Genomic DNA, 12,294 nt, shown 5'->3' on the forward strand with positions numbered 1-12,294 from the left:
GCATAAAAGTATTGAATCACTATGTTATACACCTGAAACTAGTATATTTAAGTCAATTACCATCAATTAAAATAAAGAAGAAAAAAGTCAGATCAATACAGACAAATCTTTGGATTTAACTTTGGAAGATCACTTAAGACTTCAGTGAGAGGAATGTCTGTAAGGTATTAGAGTTAGAAGTCAGATCATAAGGAGTTTATTCAAATATTGAAAAGTTAGGTAAATTAAATAAAAAGGAACTTTAAGGTCCAGGGCTACAACAAAAGATAAAATAGTAGGGCAACAGCGAGAGTGGATTAATCCAGAAACATCTCTGAGGTCATCAGTACTATTTTTTTTTCATTATTTTGTGTAATAATGTGTTCTTTTCTGTAGCTAATTTATAAATAAGGTTTGTAATATATATCTGCTACAGCTAAAGTAATACAACATTTAATCACTTTATACAAGCAGTGCTATAAAATAATTAAACATTTTGAAAAGTGGTATATGGGAAAGTAAAGCTACATTTTGTTAAAGTGGTTCTTTTGGGGGGATGTCCTGTCATAAAGTGGTAATCCACATGCCACTGGAATCTTGCAGAGAATCGGTGACCAAAAGGAAGTAGCAGCTTCTACTGTTGAAGACCACACAGTTATCAGGTCACTCCTACCCCAACACGCAAACCCTCACAGCGCTGTTTACCCAAAAGGAAACCCTGTGTCACTTTGGGCAGATGACCTGTTATGTTTATAATTTGTATGATATTATCTTTTGATGTCACGTTCTGTACTAATAAAGTCTTTTTTTTTCCTTATTCTCCATTGTCAAAGCACATAGGTAGTAGCAATAGGGTTTAAGGACAGAATAGAGAAATAATAGCACATACTTTACTAACATCATCAAACAGAAACAAAGCTTAGTTTAAGGGTGCTTTCTAGAGTCTCTAGATTAATCGTTTAGGTGGTGCCAATGTATCAAGAGTTTCTCATTGGTAAGTGACAAAAGAAAAAAGAAAAGAAAAGAAAAGAAACCTAAAATTCGGCTTGTGCGATAAAAGAGATTTATTGGCTAATAGACCTGAATGTCCAAAGTTGTGGGTATGGCTTCCATTAATGGGCTGATGCAGGGCTGCAGCTGATGTAACCAGGGCTGGGTTTGTACTATTTCTCCAGTCACCTTCCATGGTGTTAGTTTTAACTCATAAAAGGAAGCTGTCAGCTCTCCTTTTGTGGTAGCAAAATAGAAAGGGATAAAATATACAGCAGTCTACGCTATACCAAATGATGAGGTAGCACTAAAAACACACTACACTAATAAACTAAACTTGCCTTTCTACCTGCCAAACCAGATTCCTCTCCTCAGACTGCCCTTCCCAGGACTGAGACCACAGTCTGCTCCCTGCCAGCCCGATGTCTCAGCGATTTCACCTCTGCAGTCGTTCCCAACTACCCATCTCTTCCCGGCCAATTTCAGATCCTCCTTGCCTCTCACCTAAAAAGACTGCAAGCGCCTCCAAACTGACTTCTTGTCTTCCACTTTCTCCCCCAACCCAACACATCCCAAAGCCCGCAGGTTCACCTGGTACTGCTGAGCTCACGGCTCCTCTCTTCACATAACCTTCCTGAGCTCTCCACCGCATGCTAACTAAAGCATCCAAGACGGACCAGGTGGCACTAAGATGTAGTCTCAGCCTCTTCCTCACACAGGTCCTGCACACATACTCCACGCACCCAGACTGAGTGAGGGTCCCCAAACACCCTCCCTACAGCCCAATCATGTGCACCTTCCCCAAAACCTGCCGCCACTCCCTCACTTCTCAGAAGCAGCTCTTTGCCCACCTTGGTCAGAGGACTGCACTTCCTGGATCCCCACAGGCTCTAACAGCCCAGAGTCTATCTGCATCATCGCAGGTCCTGCGTCCTCCTTATCACCCTTTCTACACTGTGACCTTCTAAAAGCAACAAACACCTTCTCTAGGATGGGAGTTAAGGAGGCAGCCTGCAGTCAAGAAATAATTATGGTTAGAATTTCTTTTAACCACCTGATCAAAAAACAAAGACTCACATGGCAAGGGCAAGGGAGAATTGCTCCAAAACTCTTCTCCTGGAAAGTAACAACAGAGTTCATAAAATGCGTCCTGCGCTTTGAAAACATGTTACTCAAATTTCATAAGAAATAGACCATAGCACTCAAGTGGGGGTGGGGGGGAAGAACTTCAGTGACTAAAAAGAAACAAGATATCCTTTAAGAGTTCCTTTTAAGGGACTTCCCCACTATTAATTATTTTATAACCATGGATCAAATAGCACAGTCACACCTCACAACTGAAAGGTGAGATGGATGTATGTTGACTGATAACACTGTACAGTCAATAAAAAGGCGGAAAACCGAACGGACCGGCCAAGGGAACGACAGGATAGACTCGGCCAGCCCTACAACCAAGTTCACATTCCGAGAACGTACAAGACACATCGACCTTCAACATATTTCCACATTTTTACACGATGTTTCATTAAAAAGGGAAAACTAGGGCTTCCCTGGTGGCGCAGTGGTGAGTCCGCCTGCCGATGCAGGGGACACGGGTTCGTGCCCCGGTCCGGGAAGATCCCACATGCCGCGGAGCGGCTGGGCCCGTGAGCCATGGCCGCTGAGCCTGCGCGTCCGGAGCCTGTGCTCCGCAACGGGAGAGGCCACAACAGTGAGAGGCCCGCGTACCAGAAAAAAAAAAAAAAGGGAAAACTGAAGCAGAATTCAAATAATGCAGAAACCTCCACCTCTCGAAAGCTCTGCATCTACAGCTCACTTTAAAACTACTCTAATCATGTCCATCACTGTCAGATTTGAAGCTACCAATCTCAGAGTCAGGAAAGAATGTCTTTGGACTAACTCAGGTGGGAAAGGGGATTATGTGCCTTGAAAAACTTTCAAAACAGGAACCTAAAGCACAATGGCTCCAGAGAGAAGGCTGACTCGAAGCCACAGAAGCTGCTGGAGAAATGTTCTGATCAGCATTCATTAACCAGAGAACAGCTCCCTGCCCAAAGATCATAAAAAAACACTTCAGGATGCAAACTGTTTGGAGCTGTGAACATCCCAAGTTGCAAACTCCATAAGAAAAGTGGGCACAGTGCTGACTGTTCCACTGCCCAGTGGCACTCAAGTTCAAGTTCAAACAGCTGTAAACACTAAATATACGTTGGGGTGGGGGAGGGGGTGGTGGGGATGAACTGACCTGGTGTCCTCCTTTATAACCCCAGTTTCCAACCAACACTTTCATTTGAAGAAGCATAATTAAGTACTGGGACACTGGGGTCTAACAGTGCAGCTTTGGGCAAGGCCTCTATTTCCCCCATGCCTTAGTTTCCCCATCTGTAAAGAGAGGAATCTCCTCCATTTCATGGATTTCTTTAAAGAAAATACATTCTCAGACCTGTGTTCCTGGCCGTGGCAGCGGCTACCTACCCCAACATTCATTTTCTCCTTCCTCATTAGTTCCGAAGGCGACCATGGTACGTTTTAAAAGCAAATTTTAGGAATGTTACACATTTGGGACTTCCCTGGCGGTCCAGTGGTTAAGACTCCGCGCTTCCACTGCAGGGGACACGGGTTCGATCCCTGGTCGGGCAATTAAGATGCCGTGTGCCGCTAGGCGCAGCCAAAGAAAAAAAAGAATGTTACACATTCAAACTGATACTTCTATTGAAATACCGTTGTTTGGTATTTGTGTTCAATAAGAACAAAAGCATGATTTGTGTGGATAAGGGACTGAGGACAAAAAGATTCATGGGGCAATTCAGCTTCAATTTTTAAATATACAAAATACCCATTAAAGTAAATAGTATGTCATTTCTTAAATAAGTATTGCCAGGACCAAGGTAAGGGAAACACAACTTCCCCTCACTTCCGACTTGGGTTTCTGAAATACTGGGTTAGTGACGTTGCGCCATTTCCTAGAACGCTAAGGAAATATCCACTGAAAAACATCTGTCCTTAATGAAACAGAAAGAAGTGACCTATGGAAATTCAAATGGAACTCACGTTAAAGACAAAAACAACAACAGGGACGGTAGCCAAGCATGTTTCTACTGTGAATAAACTTCTGCAAAATGCCAAGGTGCCTCAAGCTCATTCTCAAAAGGAGGAACATGGTTTAGTTTCACTATTAAAAGATTGGTTTCTCACTGTTCCAAAAAGGAAATGGAACATCAAGAACTAGGAGACTTTAGCTCTTTTATATTTGGCAATCCAGACACAAAAAGCTGCCTATATTAGATTTTTAAGAACAGTTGAATGTATTTGATTCTATCTATACCCCAAAGTGAAGGGGGAAGTACACATATAAATATGCCTATCTAAAAAAGAAGAAAGAAACTTTACCAAAAACCTTTGATTCCAGTGTCCCTTCATATCATTTTAAAACCAGTCACCACTCAGCTGGCAGCTAAACTGCACCTCACCAAATTCTTCCCATCTCACCCTCTCCATCCCCCTGGTCGTAACTGCTCGCTTCACTTGACTGTCTGCAAGCATGTCTTTTCTGAAGTGGACAGAAGTGAGTTCTATCCAATATGACGCACACAAATCTTAAAAGACAGAGCGTTTCCCAGCACTATTACGATGAAAGTTAACATTGGTTCCTAACGAAAACCAAATACAAAGTTTGAGAAAGATTTGGGTTTCTTCCTCCAATTTTTGAGTGAATATATGTAAAGTTATTCTCTTGCAAAATACAGTAATAACTACCTGAATTCGAAAGAACATCGGAGTATCAGAAACAAATGGACACTGTCATCATAAGCATCTTGACACATTATTGTTTTCAAAAGTTCCCTAGATCCTCCTTAAATTCCCTCCAGCTTGACAGTCCTCATTTAGTCTTTTGAGAGATTTTTCCTTAGCAAAGTGAATACCAAAAGGGAGGCATTTTAGATTCTAGAGAGGTTTCTTCTGACTTTTTTCTTTATTATTTGGAAAACTAAGAATTACTGACAGAAAAAGAGATGAAACCAAAGTACCCTCCAAGACAATGAAGCAATAGAAAAACCCAGACCCTAAGTGATCAGGCAATGGCTTTGCACTTAACAAACCGCCTTTGGACCGGCACACTCACTCCCCCACAGGAAGAATGAACATTTACCCAAACAATTTAAATGTACACTGGAGCTTCCCTTTTCATAGAATCTATTAATTACTAAACACCTGTCTCAATTCATTATGCCGTTGGGGCCAAATTGACAAATGTGCACCCCAGGTTTACTCTCATAACTGAGAAAAACAGATCCAGTATCTTTTTGAATAAAAAGATTACAAACTATAAAACAGTATGCACAACATAATAACATTTTTAAGTGGGTAAACACATAGAAAAATTTTAAAACGTATGTACCTAAAACGTTAACAATGATTATCTCTCTACATAATGATTTTCCTCTTCTCTTTCCAGATTTAACAACATAAACTTGACCATATCGTTTTTGTTTGTTAATAGACGTCTCAGCAGGATCCAAACTGCAACCATTTTTTAAATTATAACTCTGAAAGACTGATGAGTATCAGTATGTATACTGAAGAAATTTTGCTTAAACACCTAATATCTTTAACTCACAACACCATTCAAGGCACAAAAAATTGACATTCTTTAAAATCATTATGACGAAATACACATCTTGGGTGTTTTCAAAACAAAAAATCACACCTAGGTATTACAACAGACGAATAAAAATCTTCCCTCTAAAAGAAGAGACGAATCTGAATTGTTTAAGAAAGCTTACACCAAATTGAAAAGGACTTGAAGAGGCTTCCATACAGTTAAGCTATGTGCAAACCACAGTTTCATCTACGTCAATATGCAGCATTTTAAAACCACATAAAAAGGAAAGGAAATTGTTAGTGCAGCCGGCAGTCCTGCAATGAGGCTGCTACTGCTGTAGCTAGCCAAACAGCTCACGCTTCTCTGCAGACTGGGAGCAAGGCACGCTGAGGCTCAGAGAATATACCCCCAGGTATGTCTTTTTAAATACTTAATATATCCAAATGTCTTTCCATGGAAGGGAAATCTATGATTTTCAGCGCTTAAACCATGTAAGTTGAAAATGCCAGCATGTAATAAGGTTGCTGTGCAAGAAGGCACCAATTATTAAACTCCAAGTAGATCCTCACTGTGCACTACGCTGTAATTTTCTTCTACCTGATGACCTCATCCATCCCTTTCAGAAAGACAGCTTAATTCAGACAAGACTGAATACTGCTTACTTATAGGTAAGCTTAACTATTCAGTAACTCGATTTTATAACTGGATGGAGAAAGGCCATTGTTGTAGGTCTTCACGACAGGGCACAACAGGTCTCTACAAACATTACGATAGGTAATTTCAAGAAAATTCCATTGTGACTTCCGTAAAAAAAATATCTAATGAGTTTCTAAGCAATGGGCACTCTCAAACAAAGGAGACACTTGAAATCTTTTCTTGATTTTGCTGGAATACATCTGGGTACCTCAGATGTCCACAGGCTAATAACTGGTTGAAAAAATACTCATCAAGCACTTAGTTTTCAAATTCATGGTAGAAAACACAGAATGTTATTATAGTACAATTTAACCTCTACTTGATAAGACCAAAATTTTTAAATAAAGAGATCTGTGTTTCATTGAAATCCAGACTGAGGTTCAAGAAAAGCAACGGCGAGGCAGTGCCTGACTCTCAAGCATCATCGAATGAACAGTTACGCTGTAATTATTTTTAAATAAATTACCCATGAGTGGTATAGATGGTCAGTTCCAGTTACATAGTATATTCATTGATCAAAACAAATTATTTTCTAATCCTTCTCTTTACCACATATTCATCTATAAAATGAGACTTTATAATTGTATGAGCAAAAGGGGCACTCCGAGAAACACATAATATGTTAGTTCTCTTATAATGTAGCATTTGCAATACAACAGCATAGGCCAAAATCCTAGCACTTGGTAAAGGAACAGTGAGCAAAGGTGGGAGATGAGGGTCCATCTACACCAACACTAGCTTCTGACCCAGAGAACAAAAAGGACGTTTAGAACGCCCAGGTACTAAATAAATGGTTACTATTAAAAGTCAAGTCATAAGGAATTCAGTAAAGCCTAGAGTAGACTTCAGACCTGAAGAGCTTCCTTCAGGCATTTAGGATAGGCAGGATTGGAGCTGGGAAGAATAAAGGCAGAGAGTCTAGGGAATGATCAACAAGGTCGGATCCTAGCCTGCTCTAACGAGCCGGGAAACCTTGACCAACACCCAAGTGCTAGACCTCAGTCTCCTCAAATCTGGGGATTGGACCAGATGCTATTAATAAAGGTTCCCTCCATCCTTAGAATCCTGTGATCCCCAAATTGTATCACAACGAAAAGTACAAAGGAAGGAAGGAAGGAAGAGCTCCCAGAACAGCAGAGATCCCACCAACCTAAAGTAGAGAGTTGGGAGGAAGAGAGTGCGGATGATACGGAGGGACTAGGTCACAGGAATTTTGAAAGTAAAGGAGGTTTAGGATTAAAAGACAGAAGCTAGGTTTGGTTTTTAAATATATGTACTGTAAAATGAAACATCAAAACACATGGAGCCTAAACATCTTCTAGTAGTATTTAGGAAAAAGAATGAATACTTTATTTCTGCTCTTTTACATGAAAATTGCTTAGACTATAGTTCCTCCCAATAGTAAGCACTTAGTAAAGGTTTGCTACTATAATAATAATAACAAGAAAGACAAATATCATATGATATTGCTTCTATGTGGAATCTAAAAAAAAAAAAGGTACCATTGAAACCTATTTACAAAACAGAAATAGAGTCACAGATGTAGAAAACAAACTTATGGTTACCAAGGGGGAAGGGGAGAGAGAGATTTGGAGATTGGGATTGACATATATACACACTACTGTATATAAAATAGATAACTAATAAGAACCTACTCTATAGCACAGGGCACTCTACTCAGTACTCTGTAATGACCTACATGGGAAGAGAATTTTTAAATTGTTACTCCAAATAATAATAATAATCAACATCATTATTACTGTTGTTACTATTGAGATAAAGTTTCGAAGTGATTTTGAACATGGCTTCTGAGATCAGACTGTCTGGGTGGGACTCCTGGCTCTATAACTTACCAGCTATATAACCCTGAGTGTTAGCCTTGTGGTGCCTCAGTTTTCTCATCTGTAAGACAGGGATAATAACATCTACGTGACAGAAATAATGAAAGGTTAAATAAGTACGTGTAAAGTACTTGGCATGGTGCCAGACACAAAGTAAGTGCTTGATTACTTTCATTGAGTTTAGTACAGAATGACATTATTCATGGACCCTCAAGTCCTATCTCAGGTACGGAAAGGCGAAAGACGTATACCCTTTAAATGTCACTTTAACTTAGAAAGTTTTATGTACATCTGCCTTATCCATCCACTTGCATACCGTTTCACCCCAAGAGGTACATAATGGATCATTAAATAATTAGGAGAATTAAGATTCAGAAAGGCTTCTGAAGTTCTTGTTTGTTTTTTAAAAGGACGTTTCAGAGAATGGGCTTGTTTGGCCTTCATAGCCACTATACTTACTATTTGCTATTTTTACAAGCCACATATCAATTTTTTCTTGCCAGAACACAAAAGCGATCTTCTGATTATTAAAACAAAGGAAGAAAGGTGTTTAAGATGCATGAGGAGGGTGTTTATCAGGAAGTAGCACCAGGAAGAATACCTGCGGCCCAAAGAGCATGAGTTTGACTAGACCAGGTCAAAGGGAATAAATGATACCCAGTTTGTTTTAACTTGTGCTATAAATTACCCAATGTTCCAGATTTGAAGGGAACGTGACAAGATTTTGTCACCATCAGTGATGATCACAGCGGTTCTAAGGGCAGGTCTTAAACTTCTAGCCCTGAGTGCTGCAAAACCCACAATGAAAGAAGAAGAAGAAGAAGAAAAAAAAAAAAAACCTCAAGTGTTAAAGTTAGATGTCTTCAAACATCTATATACACAACTGAGCTTCTCTTTGAGAACGGTGTAACCAATGATCATACATCCTTGCCCTAGAAGCCTTTAAAATACGTTCTTAGTCAAACTTCTCACCAACACTGACATGGAAACATCTATACACGCACTGTTCAAGAGAAATATAAAGCAAACCACAAAGGTACTTTAAAATTATCTCACAGCTACACTTAAAAAAGCAAAAAGAAACAGGCTAATTTTAATAATATATTTAACCTAATATATCAAAAATATCATTTCAAGATGTGCTCAATATAAAAATTAAAGACATATTTTACTAATTGTTGTACTATCTGCATAAAATAGTACAATTTTACTACTTGCACTATTCTTTATAATATTTTACACTAAATCTTTAAAACCCAGTGGGTACTTTGCACTTACAGCACACATCAATTTGTACTGGTCACGTTTCAAGGGCTTAACGGTCACAGGTGGCTGCAGCCTACCAAACTGGATAGCACAGGTCTGCACCATCACGAATCTAGCGCAACAAGGCAAGACCAGAGTCTAACCCTACAACTTTTTCTGCCAAAGAAAGAAAAACGAAATGAAATTCTCACTGTGAAAATGTTCTAGTGGTTTACACAATAAAAGGCCTACATTTTAGATAGAATCTTTCAGATTTTAGTACAATTTTCTGTCCTTCCTCACCTCCCCCAGGTTCCAGCCTAGGTTCCGCTAGCATGAAGAGCTGTCAATCTATGAGAACAGAAAGCCAGAAAGCCTCATTGAGAGGCTCTTCAGGCTCAGCCACAACCAAACCCTTTTGTTTCCTCTCTCTATTTCTCAGAATTTCAGTTCACTTATCTCCTCTGCAAACTAACTTCCAACCCAACTGGTAACAAAAGAGCTTTCAGAATGCAAAAGTGTGAAGTCAAAAATATCCTTTCTAGAAGCAACCTACGCGGGATTTCCCAAAATCATAAAATCTGACCATGGAAAACCCAGGCTTCCTCATAATCTAAGATGGTCCCACCAGTCCACACAATCTAGTAAGTTCACCAATACAATTCTAAGAGGCAGAGAGACTGTGACCGTGGTTTTGTGAATGCAATTGTGCTATGAAGAAAATAATATCCAATTTGAATTATTAACCTCCCTTCTCTCCCCTTTGTTTTCTATTTTAACAGATACTTTGGATTTTTTTTTTGGGGGGTGGGGACAGCGTCATCTTGAGGGAAAGTAAGGATGACCAACAGTTCTACCTTCTGCCCAGTTTACAGAGACCTGGAGCCGTTCACATATTTTTTTTATTTAGTTTTCCTTGTTGGAATTATTGGAAGTTGTTTTGCAGCCTGGGCTTTCATACAGAAAAACACAAATCACAGGTGTGTAAGCATATACTTAATTAATTTGCTTACAGCCGACTTCCTGCTTACTCTGGCACTACCAGTAAAAATCACTGTCGACTTGGGCGTGGCCCCCTGGAAGCTGAGGATATTCCACTGCCAAGTAACAGCCTGCCTCATCTACATTAATATGTACTTATCAATTATCTTCCTAGCATTTGTTAGCATTGATCGCTGTCTTCAGTTGACATACAGCTGCAAGATTTATCGAATACAAGAACCTGGATTTGCCAAAATGATATCGACTGTTGTATGGTTGATGGTCCTTCTTATAATGCTGCCGAACATGGTAATTCCCATCAAAGATGTGAAGGAAAAGCCCAACGTGGGTTGCGTGGAATTCAAACAGGAGTTTGGAAGAAACTGGCATTTGATGACAAATTTCATATGCATCGCAATATTCTTCAATTTCTCAGCCATCATCTTAATATCTAACTGCCTTGTCATTCGACAACTCTACAGAAACAAAGACCATGAAAACTATCCAAATGTGAAAAGAGCTCTCATCAATATACTTTTGGTGACTACAGGCTACATCATATGCTTTGTTCCTTATCACATTGTCCGAATCCCATACACCCTCAGCCAGACAGAGGTCATATCTGACTGCTCCACCAGGATTTCACTTTTCAAAGCCAAGGAGGCCACGCTGCTGCTGGCTGTGTCCAACCTGTGTTTTGATCCGATCCTGTACTATCACCTCTCAAAAGCTTTCCGCTTAAAGGTCATGGAGACGTTTGCTTCACGTAAGGAGACCAAGGCTCAGAAAGAAAAATCAAGTGGTGAAAACAATGCATAAAATATGGGATTTTCTCACGCTATCTCTTCCTGCCTTACTGGACAACTGAGTGTACAAAACTGCTGGGAAGGAGGGGAAAAAAGAGCCTCCATGAGTAAAAACACAGGCAGCTAGCGAATGTGGCTTGGTTCACTGAGAAACCCTGTTTCTAAACGCAAGCCAAGCAGTACTCTCGTGGTTGTCGATGCTCCTTAACCCAAACGTTTGTACAAAAAACTAAAACCTCTTGTTGCGCCGACATAAACCCTGCAGTATCCTTGAAATCTAAATGAGCTCTATGACACAGACTGAAGTATTCATGAGGTATTCATTTAAAGGCCTGGAACTGACTTCCTGATAGAAATATGCAAAATAACCTCCATGTCAGTTTCCGGGACGCCCTTCAGCAATACGATTTAAAGTCCTTTAGATCGCTTTAAAAAAAAAAAAAAAAAGCCAGCTGATTTGTTACATGAAACCACCTGGGCTGTGCCTGATTTTGTTTTAATCCATCCCTTCGAAAATGGTAACCTTTTAGCTCACTACTCCAATTTTTAATAGCTAATTGTTTCCTACCACAATAGCTTGAAATTCTCTTAAGCTTTTTTTTTAAGCTTAATTTAAAAAGGCTTGGAAATACATGGATAGTTTTTAATGTACTATATATCCTTATATTCTACCTGTAGGCTATAAATAAAGATTTCCTACTGTCAGTAATGACAAATCCAGTGAGTTCTTAGTATTATTTTGTAGCAATATGAAATAGACCCCATAACATTTTCAAGGGGGGTTGTTAAATTATACTAACTGCTAAAACTACTGTTTTGGAACTCACATCAAAGGTATGGAAAAATAGCACCAGTCACATGGTCTTAAGACAGACAGGCCGACACCACATAGCAAGGCCTTGTCAGAAATGCAGCACGTGCTGGGCTGATGGGTGCCAGCCAGGTCCTGAAGATGAGTCTGACCCCATGTAGGGACGGCAGTTTAAAGAATGGGTGACTCTTCTCTCAGGGTCACAACCCGTTGATCAAATTCTCTCAAATGCCAGTAATGCAGAATGGATTCAATAGTTGGTAATAAATAAAATACTTATTTAGGGAAAAGAAGGCTGAAAAGTTTAGACAAGCATACCTAAGGCTTTGTATCTGTTTTTTG

At 39.7% G+C, this 12,294-nt stretch overlaps 2 protein-coding genes across 3 annotated transcripts in view; one reads left to right on the plus strand and one right to left on the minus strand.

The window, feature by feature from the left end:
• The window catches only part of MED12L (mediator complex subunit 12L), a gene marked incomplete at its 5' end in the record, with an annotated part of 324,843 nt that overhangs the window by 209,103 nt on the left and 103,446 nt on the right, over window positions 1–12,294 (minus strand). The gene's annotated exons all lie outside the window — the stretch shown is intronic.
• On the plus strand, window positions 5,880–11,621 carry GPR171 (G protein-coupled receptor 171). The gene is made up of 2 exons (XM_082655458.1): window positions 5,880–5,984; window positions 10,137–11,621. The coding sequence occupies exon 2, from the start codon at window positions 10,195–10,197 to the stop codon at window positions 11,152–11,154; it is 960 nt and encodes a 319-aa protein (XP_082511584.1). The 5' UTR covers window positions 5,880–5,984; window positions 10,137–10,194; the 3' UTR covers window positions 11,155–11,621.

Source organism: Grampus griseus (assembly GCF_964374135.1).
Source record: "Grampus griseus genome assembly, chromosome: 5".
Taxonomy (NCBI): domain Eukaryota; kingdom Metazoa; phylum Chordata; class Mammalia; order Artiodactyla; family Delphinidae; genus Grampus; species Grampus griseus.

What these genes read in the sequence shown, in the direction of transcription:
- GPR171 (XM_082655458.1), top strand. Translation starts at nt 10,195, where the DNA reads ATGACCAACAGTTCTACCTTCTGCCCAGTTTACAGAGACCTGGAGCCG.